Here is a 19,264-nt window from a genome sequence, read left to right on the forward strand (position 1 = left end):
AGGCCCCTCCCAGCCCTGACATCCCCTGTTCTCAGGCCCCTCCCAGCCCTGACATCCCCTGTTCTCAGGCACCTCCCAGCCCTGACATCCCTGGTTCTATGAGGCCAGGGGCTCCCCAAGCATTTGAGTGCTGAATGATCTGGATTGTATTGCTCGTCTTACAAAGACTGGGCTTGAACAAAGCCTCCTTAGTGGTGGAATTTGTGGCCCTGCTTATGGGAGGAAGACAACCTAGGAAGCTGCTTTGAATTTGCAAGTAATTAAGAACTACTTATTCATCCAGCATTTGCTAACTGCCTACTTTGGACCAGACATTCTCCTGGGGGCTGTAGTGGCAGGGAAGGTGGAAGCAGTGGGTCCCTCCTGCCTTGTGCCCTGCAGTGGGCAGCCTTCCTCGTCACAGAATCCTTCTGTGGCCCAGTGTGGGGCAGGCCAGGGACAGAATCTCAGAGGAGCTGCACCCCCCAAGAATCCCACCCCACCCCCAAGTCGTCCTCTGGGCCTGGGAGCTGGCTCCCTCCTGAAGCTGCCCACTCAGCACTGTTTTCACCAAACGTTCTCACGGATATGAAATGTCTCCCCACATCAAGCGTTCAGCCCATTCCCCTGAATTCAGTTCCCAGGGCCTAGGCCCTCTGCTGCCCCACCATCCACCAAGTACTCTGGGATTGTTAGCTGTTTGTATGTATTTGTGTAGTAGCTCCTGGAGAAGGTAAGCTCCTGAGGGTGGCCCCTGGCCACAGGGCTGTCTCTGAATCGCCAGCTCCTCACATAGAACCTAACATGGAGCCTGGCAGGCAGTGGAACCTTTCAAAATGCTCACTCAGTGGAAGGGAGTCTCAGGGCTGCTCTCTGCTAACAGTTCTCTCAACCAGAGAGTGCTCGAGATGCTGTGATGCCCCTGCCCACCTCCTCCCCAGCTCATCAGCTTCCCAGGGCCTCACAGGGACTGATGAGGGATCGCACAGGACCGAGGGAAAACCCCAGCCCTTCCGGGTGTGACGGCCCCTCATCCAGTCTGGTCTGTGCTCTCAAAATACTCTGGAGCTGCCCACCAGGACCCTGGCCACCCCAGCCCTGTCTCTGCCTTCAGACCAACTGCCGTCTAGTCACGTCTCCTTCACCCTACTGTTCTGAACTGGCCCTTATCAGTCTCCTCTTAATGGAGTTAGTGGAACACTCTGCCATATCCTGACTCTGTTCCCTCTGGGGGAGCTGTAGTTCTCAGCTTTGCATCATCAGAAAGTTTGGCAAAGCTGTCCTCTGAGCTGACGCAGTCCATGAAACAGCACAGGCCATGCCCAGATCCCTGGGGCACCCCACTGGAGACCTCCTGCACAGACACCATGGAACAATAATCCCTTCTTTATATCTGGTTGCTCAACCTCCCAAACATCTCCATCTCCATAAAAATGGCATGAGGGGCTTTGGTAAAAGGGCTGTGCTCAGATCTAGGTCAGCTCTGGCCACAGCATTCCCTGGCTCTACTGGCTGGTAACTGTCCAGAAATGGAAAGGAGGGGAGTCTGGCCTGGCTTGCTCCTGGATGGAACCGGCCAGATCTCTCAGTCACTGCTTCCTTACCAGGTTCTAGACTGCTGATGCGACCCTAACGCAGGTTCACCAGCCTATCATCTGTAGGACATCGGCCTTCTCCAGCCTTGTGGCAGCCATCCAGCAGCAGTCTTCCAAAGGTCACTGGCAGGCTGAGTGGTCACATCCAGCAGGGCCTTTAGGAGACTGGCATGGGGTTCATCAAGGCTGACCAGTTTCCTCTGCATCGCCCGGCCTTTCTGGGCCTTGGGTTCCCTGGGTGCCAGTTTGAGTTTGTCTTGGAAGGGCCAAAGATCATTCTCTTGGCAGAGAGTTCAGCATCTCTGTATCTTCTCCATGGCCCACTTAGCCCAAGCCTCTGTCCTCCCCCTTCTTTGATTCTTCTCTTTACCCCAGGAGAGCAAATGTAACCCAGAGCCAATGACAGAAGAGCTGGGTTTGCATGAACCAGGTTCAGTCTTGGCTGTCTCTCACAAAGCCCTTTCTGGCACATGCCCCTACACAGGCAGAGCCAAATTTGGGTCATTTCTAGGTCTCTACAACAAGAGGAAATAATCCCTCAGTACCCATGCAAGCAGTCAGGCTAACATAACATCAACATGGGATTGGCTTTTAAAAAGCTCACCAAAATAGATATAAAGAATAGCACAGAAAATCCAAGAGTGGAGGAGGGAGAAAAGGAGAGAGGGAGGGAGAAAGAAGGAAAAAGAAGGGAGGGAGGGAAGAAGGAAGGAAGGAAGGAAGGGAGGGAGGGAGGATTTGTTAAACTAATGTGCCAGAAACTGGCACTTTACAAATATCTCATTTGTTCCCCACAATAATCCTGGAAGGCAGGTGCTATCATTATGCCCATTTTACTGCTGAGGAAAACTGAGTCAAACAGATTAGTGACCTACCCAGGGTCACACTTAGAATCCAAAGCAGGATCTGAACCCAGGGCTTCCTGACTCCAGGATGGCAGATAGCTCACTGCTCTCCCCTGGCCTATGCCAGTGAAGGACAATGTGGTACAGGTTGTTCCCCCACCCTTCTGGTGCTTTCTCTTACTGCTCCTCAGCTTCTGCTTCCATGTGGTCCCAGAATCAGGCAGCTTTCAGCAATCCATCACCTCCCACCTCTCCACAAAGTGCACCACAATCACTGACCCTCTCTCCTGTACCTTCAGTCTATCACTCTTTCCTGGCTCCTCCCCCTGCTACCCACAAACACAGCTCCAAGCATTCCCCAACCTTCACCTCCCCAGCCCGCCCTCACCATGCCTCCGCTGCTGGTTTGAGTACCTGCAGCTCCCAGCTTGGCACCACCATCCCAGGGCCACGTGGCTCCCCTCAGGGGCCTCAAAGGTGCACAGGCCTCCTCTCCATGGAAACAAGGGTCATTTTTATCAATGGTCTGGATAAAGCCATAGATGGCTAGGGCTCATTAAATTTTCAAGAGATACAAAGCAAGGATAAGGAGTTAACATGTGGGATGAAACAGAGGCAGAATAAGAGAAGATGATGGCAAGTGAAAACATTGGGCCAAATTGTTAAGATTAAATTTAATGGGAAAAAAGTCTGGAACCACAAAATCGACTTCAGAAGCCTAAGATGGGAAGATATACCTTCAGGACAGTTTGAAAAAGGGCTGGGGGTCTCAGTGGGCTGCAAGCTCTATATGAATCAATACTGTGTGATAAGAGCCAGCAAAGCTAGCGCCATCTTAGGCTGCAAAGAAGGAGGCAGAGACTGAGGAGGGAAGTCCTGCTGTCCTTGGGCAGACCCTTCTAGGTGAATGCACTTAGTGAGCACTGGAGAGTATCTGAGGAAAGCGATCTGCATAGGGAAGGGCCCTGCTGTCACAGCACCGGAAGATCACCTGAAGAAACTGGGTTTCTTTAGTTTGGAGAACACTTGGGGGACCAAGCATGTGAAGGGCATCCCACAAAGGAGGAAATAGACTTGTTCCATTTGGCACCAAGTTACAGAGGAAAGTCCAGGCTGATAAAAGGAGCCCCATGGAGGGGGAAGGGGCCTCCAGGGAGGAGGCCAGCCATCCAAGGTACCCCAGCAAAGACTGGAGCAGAGGCTGCCCAGCTCTCCTTCCAGTCCTGAGCCTGAAATGACTTTCTCCAGGGCCAACAGCCTCTCATTCAAGCTTGTTCCTGTAGCTTCTCTTAGACCTGTTGTCATTCTCACCAGGACCACCAGCCCTCTGCCCCTCCATTTCTCCCAGTCATCACCCTGCCTCTGAGCTTAAATCTCTTCTTTTCCAGTCCCAACCCTTTAGTTACCCAGTTCACCTCTTACCTGTTAAGGACCTTAGCTTGAAAAAGCCAAGGTCTCCCACTGCATCCTGGGCCATATGTGGCCACTGGGCGCAGATGGCTTCAGAGGTGAGAGTGAGGCTTGCACAGCCCTGCCTCATTTAAATCCTATCCACCTTCGAGTCATGGCATCACCCCGCTGATGTCATGGTGCTCTTTGAGAATGAAGACAGACAACACCACTTTCCTCCACTCTGGAATCCCTCACTCCCTCCCCGTCACTGCTCTGACCCTGTCAGACCCCAAATTCTGTATCCACTCCTGCTCATGCCCTCCCAAACGGAGTTCCAGAAATTCACACACCCAGCCAACTCGGGCCACCACCTGGGCGTGCTGTCTACTCTTACCTGGGCCCTCCCTGCAGCAAAGACAGCGATTCTCTACTGTGCTCCTCACAGTGGCTGTCTGTCCTTGAGCCTCACATCCCAGCCCCTGCCCCACCCCTTACAGTGGAGAGCCTTGCCTCAGAAAGCAGGGGAACTTCCCGGGGAGCTCCCTCTTCTGCCCTTCTCTGTATCCCATAATAGCTTGTCATCATCCTCCATCCCCTCTTTCATCACTCCAGTCTTTAATGCAGTGATGATTCTTCTTGCCAAGGCCAACCCTTCTACATGTGCCCTTGACGTTACTAACCTCTCCCACCTTCTCCAGCAAAATGTTTCCCATCTCCCTTGTCTTCATTCTGTCACTACTGACCTCTTTCTTCCCTGCTGCCTACAAGCCCTCCCCAGTCCCTACCATCCCATGAAGTGATCGTTCTCTGACTCTCCTCTCCCCGACATCAAAACTCCTAGAAAAACCAGCCCTCTGGCTTGCTACCACCACTTCCGCCCCTTTCACTCAAACATTAGCATCACAGAAGCTAGAGCAGGAGGGGGCTTCAGAAAATAGCTAAGGCAGTTTAAACCCAGGAAAAGGAAAATGATGAGCCCAAAGTCACCCAGTCAATAACCATCAGAGGCAGGATCTGAACTTGGAGCAAATCCCATCTTTATGACAGTGACTGACAGGGACATCTCCATTCTCCATGCCTTTGCACTGGCTGACACTAATGCCTAGAGCACCCATCTTCCTTACTTGCCCCTCTTAAAACCTCTTCATGGCTCAGCTCCAGGGCCACTTTGTGCGTCTCTCCTCCTCGCCCCCCAAATCGTCTTGTATACATCATGTATATGCCTCCATTCGTCCAGGTCATCCCACCTGTGTCGACTGCAAGTTCTACAAGGGCAGGGATGACTTTCCTTTTGTTCCCTGGGGCTGGGCACACAGTAGGTATTTAGTAAATGATTCTCGCTATAAGCTTCCTCTACACCTGTCTCTTCTTGCTCTCATCTCTCAGACATCAGTCATTCAGAAACATTAAGTGCCTGCTATATTCCAGGTACTGTGCTAAGCTCTGGGACTACAAAAAGTCAAAAGGCAGTCTTGCCCTCAGAGAACTCACAGCCCAATGTTGGAGACAACATGCAAACAAGGATGCCCAAAGCAAGCCGTGTACAGGACAAACAGGAACGCTCATTCACAGGAACTGGTTTCCTATGTCTTGTTATGCATTTAGACCCTTTATGTTGAGAAGGGGCCCTGGGTCTTTCCCAGATGATGGCAAAGGGAGGTTGAGGAGTGATGGAGGTAGCCATCTGGGGCCCTGCTTTCCCTTCTGAAGACTCAGGCCAAGGCCAATGTATGAAATTGGCTCTGAATCCATCAATCACTCTCACTGAGGTGTTGTTTCTGGAGCAAAGGCAGTAATAGTCTGAGCCAAGCAATCTGCAGGTGTCTACCAGCTAACCTCCTCTAGTCCATTTAGCACCTTGTTAAGCTAGACACACAAGGGGGAAGGGGCACTGGGGAAGTCCTGACCAGGCTCCTCCCGGGCACACCATCTCCAGCAAACAAAACCGTTCCACTGAGTCCTGAGATTTTCTCCTTCACTCCTTTCCCACTGTTACCGCTCCTAACACTCATGTTTATCTTCCTGTTATGAGCCCATATGAGGTCTAGAGAAGGAAAGACCTCACTGGACTGAGACCTTCTCCATCTTAAGCCCTGTTTATGAGTCTGGACAACTCCACGCCAAGGGACAAGCCAGGCTGCCCCAGCCCAGAGCACCTGGAGTGAGCCCAGAAGAGACTGGCACACCAGCTGTAAAGGGAGGGCCAGGGTGGAGCTGAAGCTCTTGATATCAAGAATTGGTGGTAACTGCTCTGACCGGGACAGGAATAAGACATGCCGGGAGACCTAGGCCAAGGTCAGCCAAGCACAAGAAGTGGCCTTCATCCCTGATAGGCAGGCTGGAGAGCCTACAAGGCCCTGGAAAGGCACCATCTGGCCCAGTGGGAAGGACCTGGCCTCCCAATTTTGGTAAAATTACTTCATCTCTCTGGCTCTCCACTTTCTCATTCACCTGGAAAATAAGAAGTTTGACCTACATACCTTCTAGCCCCAAACTGATGGTTCTGGGAGCCCCCAGAGCCCCACCCCTCTCCCACCTCTTTCCATGAGGAGGTGAGGGGGTTACCTGGACAGTCTAGACTTTGCTTACACCCAACTAATGATCTTTAATCCAAAGTATCAGAAAATCTGAAGACTGAAGAGACTTTAGAGATTATGTTAGGTCAGCTCCCTCATTGCTCAAAAGAGGAAACTGAAGCCCAGTGAAGGAAAGTGACTTTTTCAAGTCATGGAAGCAGTATCTAGCTAAGTCACAATTTGAACCCAGGTCCTTGGACTCTACATCTGATATTCTTTCCACCTTCCCACTTACCTCCTTCATCATGTGTTGTATATGTCATCTCAGACTATAAGTTCCATGACAGCAAGGACCTATATCCCCTAAACTTTATATAAGAAGACAAGGATGATACTTCACAAAAGCAGGGACATTTTGTTGCTGACAAATGTATAAAACAAGGAAGGCAACAAGCATTTATTAAGGACTTATTATGTGCCAGGCACTTTACTAAGCACTGAGGAGACATAAGCAAAAAGAGAAGCAGCCCCTGCCTTCAAGAAGCTTACACTCTAATGGGGAAAGACAGCACCAACCACCTCATCATCATCATCATCATCATTAATAAGCAACACACAAAAGGGGAACTGAAAACCAGTGGGGCCCACCCTGGGGATGGGGGAACCAAAGCACCCAGCATGACTATGGTCCAGAACGTTAGGAACTGGGCAGAGAGGGGAATGAAGGCAAGCTGACCTGGCCCCTTCACAACAGAGGCTCTAGGGAGAAATGGGGTGGGCCAGGTGGAGGAATATTGGGGGATCTTTATATTCCATTACTATCACACATAGTAAGCAGAAATATTTACATGATAAAGGCAAGAATGTGAGCCAGAAGCTGGGAAGGAATGACCCTGCCTTTTTAGTTCAGCTTCTGTTCTTGCTCAACTTTCTATGAATGCCAATCAGAGGAGAAAACTTGGAACAGGCTTCAAAGACCCAGATGATACAGAGCTCCTACAAAGGATCTTTTTTTTTAAAAAGTACTCAAACTGAGGGAACAACAGGAATCCCATTTGGGTTTAAACAGAAGTTACAAAGAATTTTCTAAGACTCAAACAGATGTCTGAAACATGGATTTTAAGCTGACACCAGATCTTAAGCTGAGGACACTCTAGTTAACTTTTATTCAGATGCCCTTGGCTAGATTAAAAGAGATCAACCCACTCTTATCAGGGAGAGGCTTTCCAGTCATTACATGTAGTAGATGGGAGCAAAAAGTCAGTGGATAGGCCTGAAGAGATGAATCCTAGGAAAGGGTAGCAAAGAGAAACCTAATGTGCCCAAGAGAGACACCCTGCCTAGAGAAAAGCAGAGCCCAGCAAACAGTATGATGTCACTGGAGGATATTAGTAGTCCTGAAATGTCTCAGAGATGTGACCTGCCCTGGGAGTACATGTCCCTAACTTGTGTGCCTTCCACACATGCTCTGACCCCTCAGGTTCCTGTCTTCATCTGTATTCCCTGGCTATCATGTTCCTTACATGTATACTTTCATACATGTTTAACTGTCACATATGTTTTTGCATGAGTTCCTCCCCAGCTGGTAGGATGGTAGCTTGTGGGAGTTTACCCCATGTGTGCATGGGGAAGTATTTTCCTGTCATTTTATTCACTTTGCTATCTAATTAAATGTCTTCTATTCTGAATGAATACATCCTCTGGCTGGCTGATCAAAGCAGACATCAGTGAAGGAGGGATCACGCATTAGGGTTCTGAATGGCTACTGATTCATAAACTGTCTCAGCATGGGGATCTATGTCCCAAAGCCCGTTTGTGAGACTATCTTCTCTTTCCCAGTACCTGCACTCCCCAGTGCTCTGTTCATGCTTAACAACATTTGGGGAACTAGAAAGGAAACCATTCAGCATCATCCAAACCTGGCCTCTATTTCCCTTCCTCTGAGACTTTTCCTGCGTCCCTTTGTCCACCCAGAATCCCCTTCCTCTTTAGGATAAGAAGTTCTAAAAGAAGTGAGTCAAATCCATGACTCAACAAGAATGTCCTCTATAACGTCCCCCCACCCCATGATCATCTGGTCTTGCCTGAAGCCCTCCAGTGAAATGGAACTCACCAGTTCCCCAGGCAGCCTGCTCTGCTGTGGGCTGGCTCTCAATGTTAGGAAGTGTCTCCCTTTAGGAAGCACTAACACACCTCTCTGCAAACCCCACCCCCTCTTCCTGGTTCTATTCTCTAAGGTCATTATTAAAGAAGAAGCCCCTATGTTTTCTTTTCTCCATTGATTCTCCTGCTGGACAAATGAAAAGTCAGCCATCACCAAGCTGTCCTTGCTGGAGCGCTCTCCAGCTACTCCAGGTCTTTTCTTGCCCAGAAGTTGGTCCTCTGGATGTAGTCTGACTAGAGCAGAGGAGAGTGGGAAGATGGCCTCCCTCGTCCCGGATGCTGCTTTCTGGCTAGCAGACCACATTGCTGACACACACCAAACTCCCAAGTCTACAACAACTCCCAAGTCGCTTTCAAACCAACTGCTGTCTAGACAGCCCTCCCCTCTCTTGGACTAGTGAAGTTGCTCCTTTGAACCCATGTAAGACTTTATATTAAAATACACACACACACACACACACACACACACACACACACACACACACCAAGTCAAATTGACTCAAGTCTGACCTCCTGTGAGAAGACTTCTAAGCTTTCTTTCTCTGAATGTCTATCAGCATGAACTGTCATTCCATGTTTGGTCATTAGTTCCCTTGTGTACTTGTCTTTCTTACTAGCTCTAAAGGAAGGCATATCTTTGGACCGCCCATGGATCCTGCTCAGCAAACATTACATTCTGCCACATGGATTGGAAGACAGTGAGGGGGAGGGAACAGAATGCTGAACTCTGGGATCTCAAGGACCTGCTCTGCTTTGACGCCGAGCATTGGAACTGAACTCTGATCTTCAAGGCTCCTTAGCTGTAAAATAAGGCTAATGACACCTGCCCCTCCATCATCGCTCACACTTGTCCCCTCCTCCCAGGGCCACCATCACAACTTGGGCATTTATTCTCCCCTGGCCTGGACTTCTGCAATCTCTCTCACCTCCAGACTACCAAGGAACAGGTCTAAGCATGTCATTCCCCTGCCCGAAAGGCCTCAGCAAACCCACTGACTCTGCAGTCTGGCATTTTGGCCCCTCTAATCAGGCTCCAGACCAGCTGCATTCCCAGCTAGTGCCCAGACTTCACATTCCATTTGAACAGACCATCCCATGCCTCCTCCTCCTCCTCCTTCTTCATCATCTTTCAGAGTATCCCTAGGGCCCAGCACAGAGCCTTGCACGTGTAATACAATTTGAGGGAAATAAAATCAATGGCCCTTCAAGGCTCAGCTCAGGGACCACTGCCTCCAGGAAGCCTTCCTTAGGCCCCCCCTCCCCTCCAGGTGTCATAACCACTTCCTCCCCAAAGATTCCTAGAGCCCTCTGTCTCATCTCCTGTGATCCCTCTTCAATCGCTCTGCAGAGATATCCCTGTCTGTGATGATGGGCCCCCATCCAGTAGAATGCAAGCTTCCCTGTATCCCCACTGCCTGGCAAAGTGCCTTTTGACTAGTGGATGTTCCAAAAACCTTGTTGGATTTGAACGTCCCATAGGATCACTGCTTTTGTAAACTGTCAAGTGCTCCAGAAATGTAAGCTGTCCAACAGGCAAGTCACAGTCCCAGCTGGTTGACTCCCCCTCCAAGGACTACAAAGCTACAGTGAGGAGTGCCCTTCCAGAAGCTAGGACCCCATCTCCCGCTCCTTGACAGAGGGGTGAGGAGAGCTTCCTAAGACCACACAGGTAATCAGTGGCAACGGTCCTGACTCAAGCCTAGGGTTCTTGAATCCGAGCTTAGGCTGCTTTCTATTAAACCAGTTTCCTCTCCCAAAGGAGGGGGATCAAGGCTGTCTCCCCCAAGCTCAGTGACAGACAAGTCAGCATTACAGCGATTAGATCCTTGTTTCTCTGCAAGGAATGTTAGGGCTGCATAAACCCCAGGGGTGGGGCCCAGACCAGGAAGCTGAGTCTGGACCCAGGGGCCAGGAGCAGAGAGAGGGAATGAATGGTACAGTAAACAGAGCTGGGGGGAGGAGGCGGGTCAAGGCCAAGGCCTAGGCCCTACTGAGCCTCACCTTTCCCTCTTGTCCTTTGCTTCAGGCAAACCAGTCAGAACAGGGCTGGGCAGGCCAGCGGCTGTCTCTAGCTGAGAGTGAATTGGGACACAGCTAGACACTGTTTGTTTTCCTGTGGGTTTGGATAATAACACCGCAGCAGGCTGGAAAGAAAAGGGCATTTGATTTACCATTGTTCAGGGAACACATTTCCGAGGCCCTGAGACATCAGCTGTTCCTGTGTTTCTGGCGGGCTGTCAGGCTTGGACTCTCAGAAACTGCCTTCCTTTTCTGATTCTCTGCAGCTTGGGGGTGCTTGGGGTGATGGGGAGGGAGATGTGGAAGGATGCAGGCAGCAAGAGAGGGAGGTCCCTCCTTCTGAGGCTCACTGCTTATGCTCTCTGTTTGGCAGGTGGGGGACAAGAAGGCCCAGATCTGACTCGGAAGAGCCCAAGCAGGGAGGGACCAAGAAGGCACCCCAGCAGCAGCAGCAGCAGCAGCAGGAGGAACCTGCACCAGTCCTCCAGCCGGCCCTGGCAGCATCACCACAGCAACAGGAAAATACAGTTAGAAGGCAGGCAGCCGGAGGCCAAGGCCGAGCTGTGCAGCTCCTCACCTTCAGACAGAAAGGCAGATCATTATGCAGAAGAGCAAGGGGTACCTGAGAGATCGGGCCAAGCCGAGGACAAGGGACGTGTCTTCTCACTAAAGGGAATGTGCCACCGTTTCTTCCGTGGGCAGGGGAGCACCATGAGAGGCAGGGAAGAAGCAGGCCGTCTGTGGCTGCCCATCCGCAGGTCTTCACACCCCTGCTGGGACTGAGCCGGTTGGTACAGACCTGTTGGCCCATCAGGTATTGGAGAGTTCTGTTCTTTTTTCCACAGGGTGCACCTGGCACGAGGACTCAAAGATACTGCAGCTAGCCAGTCAGAGGCACCACGGAGCAGGGGGAGAGGGAGCGCCAGAGCCAGGTCCCCGTCTCAGCTTCCCCGCCCTGCCGGCCGGCTGCCCGCTGCTGTACCATGGGATGTCGGCAAAGCTCGGAGGACAAAGAGGCAGCCCGGCGGTCCCGGAGGATTGACCGCCACCTGCGCTCGGAGAGCCAGCGCCAACGCCGCGAGATCAAGCTGCTCCTGCTGGGCACCAGCAACTCGGGCAAGAGCACCATCGTCAAGCAGATGAAGATCATCCACAGCGGGGGCTTCAACCTGGAGGCCTGCAGGGAGTACAAGCCCCTCATCGTCTACAACGCCATCGACTCGCTGACGCGCATCATCCGCGCGCTGGCGGCGCTCAAGATCGACTTCCACAACCCGGACCGGGCCTACGACGCCGTGCAGCTGTTCGCGCTGACCGGCCCGGCCGAGAGCCGGGGCGAGATCACCCCCGAGCTGCTGGGGGTCATGAAGCGGCTGTGGGCCGACCCGGGCGTGCAGCAGTGCTTCTGCCGCTCTAGCGAGTACCACCTGGAAGACAACGCAGCCTACTACCTGAACGACCTGGAGAGGATCGCGGCGCTCGACTACATCCCCACGGTGGAGGACATCCTGCGCTCGCGGGACATGACCACGGGCATCGTGGAGAACAAGTTCACCTTCAAGGAGCTGACGTTCAAAATGGTGGACGTGGGGGGGCAGAGATCGGAGCGCAAAAAATGGATTCACTGTTTCGAGGGCGTCACGGCCATAATCTTCTGCGTGGAGCTCAGTGGCTACGACCTGAAGCTGTACGAGGACAACCAGACGGTGAGTGCGGCGCGGCGGCCCCGCGGCGTGGGGGTACTCTGTGAGGTCCGAGTGGGGCTCCCCAGGGCGGGCTGGGGCGCCACACCCGAGGGGCCACACCGTCTTTCCGAAGCTCGCGGGGTACAGGGGTGGGAGGTAAGGCCCCAGGTGGGCAGGCGGCTCGCAGGAGGAAGTGTGCGTGGGGGGGGGTCTGCGCTTTCGTTTGTTATAAATGCCTGTCTATTCTCTGAGTGAGCTGCCGCGCAGCAGGAGAGAGATCCAGGGCACAGAGAGTCTCCCACAAACTCAACGGGGGCTGCCCCGATAGAAATGCCACTAGTCCCCACCCATCCTGGGAGAAAAGGGCACTGTCTGAAGCCCTGGTTCTTGGCGCTGCCGTCTCTCCAGTCCTTCCTGCCCAGTCCTCAGGACCTGGAGAGATTCTGAGTCTCTAATGGGGGGGGGAGGGGGCCCGCGGGCACGAGTGTGGTCTGCTGGCTGGGTGACAGTGGCCTAGGGATGGCCCCGTCCCACACCATCTTCCCATGGACAACAGAGCACTAGGGACAGAACGTAATGAGCCAGACCCTGAGTGAAAGCTGCTGGGAAATGCCCTCCTCACCCACCCCATCCCAGCCCCCTAGAAACATGGCCATGGGGCAAACCAATCTCCTGGTCCTGTGAGCCCTCACAATGTCCTGGCTGCCTAGGCTAGTGTTCCCTGGGTCCCACCACCCTCTCCCCACTCTCTGAGCTCTAGCATGCTGTTCCCCTCTCCAGGCCAGCCCCAGGGCTCTCCCTGATGCCAGAAGACACGGGACAGGCTCCCCAGCTGGCCTCTGCCTAGCCTCTCTCTTTTAGGCCCTTCCTGCCTTATTGCACCCTCAGTTTTCAGGAGGCTCCAGGTGAGAAAGCCTCCGCCAGGGGCCTAAGGGGGCTGCCAGGGAGTAGGCTGAGGAGCTGTAGGCTGGAAGGAGCCTGTCAGGACCAGAGAGAACCAGGGCTTGTTTTATACATGAGGACACTGAGAACCACAGAGGAGAAAGAACCCATTCCACATCAGGAAGCTCCTCAATGGCCAAGCCAGGATTCAAAGTCAGGTCTCCTGACTCCAGCCTAGTCCAGCATTCTTTCTGTCCTGCCCAGGGCAGGGACTTTACAATAGGGAGCCCAGGGGCCCTCAGGGACTGAGAGAATGGGAAGGAGGCATTGAACCTGTGTCTAGAACAAGAGGCCTGGAGGAAGGATGCAGGTCATTGGATGAACCTTTCCTAAGCACTGGGGTCCTGGGGGCTGGAAGAGTGCCAAACTAACACTCACTCATGGACATGACCATGGTCCAGCAGGAGATATAGTCCTTACATTCTAAAGGCATTAGAGAAGTCACAACAGTGCCTTTGGAGGTCTGAGGGAGGCAGATGTGATGCCTGGGGTGGGGACAAGGGAAGCCAAGTCTTATTATCTACACTTTTCAGTCATTTTACAGTTATGTCTGACTCTTCGGGACTCCATTTGGGGCTTTCTTGGCAAAGTCACTGGAGGTGTTTGCCATTGCCTTCTCCAGCTCATTTTACAGATGAGGAAACTGAGGCAGGCGGGGTAAAGTGACTTGCCCAGGGTCACACAGCTGGGAATTATCTGAAGGCAGATTTGAATTCAGGAAAATGAGTCCTCCTGACTCTAGGCCAGGTACTCCATCCACTACACCACCCACTTGCCCCCATATCTCTACAACTCAACAAACTGAGGCCAGAAAGGGGGCCATGACCCGCCTGAGGACATGTAAGTAATACGGATCAGGACTGGGCCTGGCTTCCCCAGCCATACTGGGCTGTCCCCACACAGATTCCACCTATAGCTTACTTAAGCACCTGCTGGACACAGCTCCAAAAAAATATTAATAATCACCTTTGAAAACCGAGGGGGAAATCCCATCGGGTGGAAAGCGATCCTTCCTCAGGGGCTGTGTGATGGATGGCCCCTCCCTCTGAGAGCTCTCCCAGACAACAGCCTTCCTTCTGGGATACCCGGCCTGAGACCAGGAGGGCCTGTCACCTCCCTATCACCTCTCTGTCTCTGTCTCTGTCTCTCTCTGTCTCTGTCTCTGTCTCCTTCTGTGTCTGTCACACACAAACACACACACACACACACAAACACACAGCTGGCCATCCCAGCTGAACCACTCCCCCATATCTGCTGCCTCCCTCTGTTCCCCCTTCTGCCTTGGCCTCAGGCCCACAGTGTCCACTGGCTGTGTTGAGAAACACAGCTGTGTGGGGGCTGATGGGAAAGAGCTAGACAGTTGGCCCAGAAGGCCAGGCCTCTGTCCTTGTAGCAATGTAAGCCATTAGGCAAGCTGGGAGGACTATGGAGTGAAGTCCCACTGTCCGCTGGTAGACAGGGAAGGGCCCTGCTAGCCTGGGGGCACTCTGAGGAGGCTGCCTAAGAGTACCCACTTCTTCCAAGGCCTGCCTGCTTACATGTTGGCATCTCCTAGTCTCCTTTCTGGCCAAGTTACGGGGCTGCCCCTGCCCTGGGGCTGAGTCAGGCTCGGCAAGAATCAAATGAAAAACCCTAGCTGGGATGGATCCCCTCAGGCATTATGATTGTGGCTGGCAGACCAGCCTCCCATCTGTCTGTCTGTTTGCCCCATCCAGATTTCTGACCTCTGACACCCTGGCAGCCTGGGGTTTTAATCTTTTTTGCTCTTGAGGGCTTTGCTGAATAAGAAAAGATTGTGTGGGGAAGGGGCCAAGAATACAGCAGTCGAGCCTGGGAGCCATGGGCCTTGGAACCTCAGGGATGCAAAGGGTCCTAGAACACAGATGATCACAGTGGAGAGGAACCTGAGAACAAAGCCCATGGCGAGTGTAGGTCTTACTCAGACTCTCAAGTGACTCAGGCTAGAACTCAGGGTCAGAAGGCAAACAGCAGGAGGGCCTCAGCTTCAGCAAGCAAGATGGGGCTAGACCATGGAGGCCCTCAGACACATTCATGTCAGGAAAAGAAAGCAAAGTTGGGCTTTGGCCCCTCCCTTCAGCATCCCCAGTCCCAGACCCCAGACCCTTCAAGCCGCCTTCTGTAGGCCCTGACCAGCTCTCCCTTCAGCATCCCCAGTCCAACCCCAGACCTCTCAAGCCGCCTTCTGTAGGCCCTGACCAGGTCTCCCTTCAAATGCCCCCAGTCCGACCCCAGACCTCTCAAGCTGCCTTCTGTAGGCCCTGACCACCTCTCCATTCAGCGTCCCCAATCCCAGACCCCATACCCCTCAAGCTGCCTTCTGTAGGTCCTGATTGCCTCTCCCTTCCTCCCAGCAGCCCATGGAAACATGCCAGTCTAACTCTACAGGGCCTGAGTGATGGGACCTTATGGTGCTAAGGTGTGAATGAGGGTGGAACACAATGTATTTTGCTAGCAACCTTCCCTGCCTTAACTAACAGAGGCCCCTGGGCAGTCTAAGTGAGCTGTTGTGACTTCCCTCCGGTGTATGTTGTGGAGAGAGGGATCTGGGTTCAAATCCGAGCTCTCACCTACTGCCTCACTGGGTGACCATGGACAAGTTAAATCTCCTTTGGGGTCTCAGTTTCTGCGACTGTGATTCTGAAACAAGGATAACTCCAGCAGCTGCTTCACAAGGAGCACAGGAGGGTGCTGAAGGTGTTAGGCAAGTGTCTGTTGAGAAGAGCAGAAGGGATGGAGGGCAGGGCTGGATCCCCTGTCTGCAGCTGGTGCTGGTGGATGGTGGCAGACTGGTGGAGCTCTCAGAATCTGTCACTAATCGCCTCTTAATACATGCCACTGTCATTTCCAAGACTGCTGCTTCATCCCTATTTCCTGCTGGTGGCTACTTCCCGAAGCCCCAGGAATTAGGTGTCTGCTCCCTCCTAAGTCACGGCTGGGAGGGGTCACCATGAAGGGTCAATGTTCATTATGAACCCAGAGCTGTCACTTAGCTCCCATCACAGAGAACTTCTCACTGACTAAGAAGACAGCTCTTCCTAGCATGACAGCTAGGGCTTCGAGGAAACCGATGCCTGGACCGATGAATGTGATTCTAGTCAACCAAACAGAAAAAAGGCATGTGTCCCCAACCCCTTGTCCCTTCCCTGCCAGGGAGATGTGGCTGGACAGCAAGCAATTCAAGTGAATGAAGAAGGTGTGAGGGCTTCAGTGAGAGTCACAAGGGTGACCTGTAACCCCTTCTCCCCCCCAAAAAAGTCCATGTGATCTACATTGAATACACAGCCATCTAGTGTCCAGAAAGAGGGACAGGATAGTCCTGTTGAGGTTTAGGGGTACAGGAACCCTGCAATAGCAACATGCAGGTCCTGCCCAAATAAATTTGAACCAAAACTTCTTCCCCCAAAGACAAGGTTTATTAAAACAAATTCGCCATATTGGCCAGACTCTTAAGGACTCTAAGCATTTGTATCACTAATGCAAGCTGGCCAGATTGAGTCTGAGCATCTTTATATAGGCCGAGATGGATCTTACATACAGAAAGAATGTGGGGGGCTCTAGGGTTGGCCAACTCATCGGGGGTGACTGGAGGAGGGGTCTCAGGAGGACCTGGATGGGAGTGGCCAATAGGCTGGAGTGCCTAGAGGTTGGAGGCCAAGAATCAAGAGAATGCACAAACCAGAGGTAACAAGTAATGAAGTCCTGGGCTAGGTTAAGGGTGACAGAGAATTGGGCACAGTGGTAGTGAAAGGCCAGTAGAGGAGATCATAGCCTCAGGTGAATGCCAGGAAGATTCAAGGAGAGTTCAAGGGGGTTTCCAGAGCCTATATTCCGTCAGTCCCAGTGCCTGTGCCCAGCTCAGAGTCTCTATGAACAGTACTGGGTCTAGTTCTGAGCACCCTATTTTATTCTAATAGAGATAAATGGGCACATGAACAAAGGAGGGCACCCAGGAGGAGGGAATCTGAAGTCATGTCATGAGTTTAATTTAAGGGAGTTTAGTGTAGGGAAAACTCCGAGGAACTGGCTCAGTGGAAAGGCTGGTCATGTAGAAGTGACCACTGAGGCAGGCAGCTCAGGGCTAAAAGAGAGGCCGGCCATGTAGAGGTGACCACGGAGCAGGGGCCAGCGCAGGGGAGGCAGGCGACTCAGGGGCAAGAGCGAGGCTGGCCACGTAGAGGTGACCACGGAGCAGGGGCCAGCGCAGGGGAGGCAGGCGGATTGTGGCTGAGAGCCAGGATTGTAAACACTCAGCTCCCCTTCTCAATCCCAAAAGACGTCATTCATTGATTGCCAATAACTCACTGCGTGACCTCAGGTCTGTTTCCCTAATCCTCAGGAAGGAAAGGAGCCTTTGTGAAGTTACTCTGTGCTAGCTACTATGCCAAGCAGAGTACTGACAAATATTATCTTGTTTGATTGATATTACAGTCCCTATTTTACAGCTGAGGAAACTGAGGCACAAACAATTGTGAAGTGGCTTGCCCAGGGTCACACAGCTAGGAAGTATCTGAGGCTAAATTTGAACTCCTTTCTTCCTGGCTTTAGGCTCAGTCACCTCTTCCATCATGTGGAAAGAATCATGCAGATGGCAGAATGTCAGTGCTATAAAGGGCCTCCCACATCTCGTTATTTTACAGAGAAAGACACTGAGGCAGGGCGGGAGGGAGGCAGCTGGGGGCAGAGGGGTCACCCCAGCAGCAGCCCAGCCCCTGCCAGCTCCTCAGACCGCCCTGCTATCTCTGTCTCTCTCTACTAAACACCACCGGCTGGTGTTTCTAGGCTGCATCAGCCCCTATGAGCATTGGCAGGGAGACTAGAGAGGGAGGGTGTGCTTATGGTATGAACCAAGGAGACGGGAACTGTGCCAGGCCAACACCCCTCTGCTCCTCGAGGTACAGGCCGGGTAGCCCTGCCCACCCTGTCCTCACTCACAGACTGCCCACCCATCTGCAGACACAGGTCAGAGGAAAGAGAAGGGGACTTGGGTTCGAATCCTAGCTCTTCCCCTTCCTACCTGTGTGACCTTGGCCAAGTCCCTTCCCCTCCCCTTGGGCCTCAGTTTGATTATCCAAGGGTCCCTTCCAAGTAACTCTAAAACCTACAATCCTGTCTATGAACGTGAGGCCGAGCCTACACTCTGCCCTTCTGCTGATCACCCTCCCCAAGACAAGTGTCCTGCAGAGGCACCAAGACTGGGGTGAGGGGGCCGCACTAAGTGAATCCTCCCAGGCTAACAGCCTCACCTGCCACGCCTGGCACCCATGCCCTACCCGCCACGCCTGGCACCCACGCCCGACCCGCCATGCCTGGCACCCACACCCCTCCCACCATGCCTGGCACACATCCCCTCCTCATCAGCAGCTCTTAGCCTCTTCTGGTACAGACCCAGACCACTCTGGGTTCCCTCTTCCTGGAAGTCCTCCCAGAGCCACCCAGCTCCCTCCCTTCCCAAATGCCCTGGAGTCGCCCCCTCTGGGGCTTTGCTTTGGGATCCCTTGGCCCCATCTCTCAGATGGTGCTTAAGAAACTTCTGTCAGCCTGAGTGACCACCAAGGGCCCTTGGTGCTCCAACATGTTGGACAGAACTCATGTTTCCGAGACTCTCCACAATACTCTCTGAAGTAGGCCATACAAGGTTACTCTCCCCATTTTACAGGTGAAGGAGAGGCTGTGAGCTCTCCAGTGCCTTGCCCAGGGTCATGTGGCTGCTGTGGGTCTGAGCTGGGATTAAACCAGGCCTCCTGGCCCCCAGTCCAGCCCCAAACACTAACTACTCTGCAGCCCTGCTACATTCTGTGTTCTCATTCCATGTGCTCTGTGGTCAGAGGTGGGGTGGGATGGAGGAAGGCGGCAGGCCAGACTCCAGCAGCCATCTCAGCCACTTGCTATGAGGGCTTAGGCAGCTCTCCCAACCTCAGTCTCCTCATCGGTCAAACAGGGACCATAATACACACACCATGTATGCCCTGCTGCCTGGCTGTGAGCCTGTGAGTACCCTGTTTTATTCTAGCAGAGATAAGTGGGCACGTGTACAAAGGAGGACACCCAGCAGAAAGGAATCTGAAGTCATGTCCTGAGCTTCATTTCCTGGGCCTCAGTTTCTTTCC

The 19,264-nt window shown here is 52.8% G+C and overlaps 3 protein-coding genes across 4 annotated transcripts in view; 2 read left to right on the forward strand and 1 right to left on the reverse strand.

Annotated features, from left to right (window-relative positions):
- Positions 1–11,454, forward strand: part of LOC138171324 (uncharacterized) — a 49,530-nt gene extending 38,076 nt beyond the window's left edge. Inside the window, exon 4 of the mRNA XM_069100771.1 lies at positions 10,883–11,454. Within this exon, the coding sequence (XP_068956872.1) occupies positions 10,883–11,292 (410 nt within the window). The 3' untranslated portion in view covers positions 11,293–11,454. The remainder of the gene's footprint in view (positions 1–10,882) is intronic.
- Positions 1–19,264, reverse strand: part of RSPH14 (radial spoke head 14 homolog) — a 179,959-nt gene that overhangs the window by 77,847 nt on the left and 82,848 nt on the right. The window lies entirely within an intron of this gene.
- The window catches only part of GNAZ (G protein subunit alpha z), a 56,260-nt gene continuing 48,455 nt past the window's right edge, over positions 11,460–19,264 (forward strand). The window contains exon 1 of the mRNA XM_069100807.1: positions 11,460–12,215. Within this exon, the coding sequence (XP_068956908.1) occupies positions 11,493–12,215 (723 nt within the window). The 5' untranslated portion in view covers positions 11,460–11,492. The remainder of the gene's footprint in view (positions 12,216–19,264) is intronic.

The sequence above is a fragment of the Petaurus breviceps genome, unplaced genomic scaffold (genome assembly GCF_028583685.1).
Source record: "Petaurus breviceps papuanus isolate PSGF00001 unplaced genomic scaffold, PetGlider_PUasm1.0 428, whole genome shotgun sequence".
NCBI classification, from domain to species: domain Eukaryota; kingdom Metazoa; phylum Chordata; class Mammalia; order Diprotodontia; family Petauridae; genus Petaurus; species Petaurus breviceps.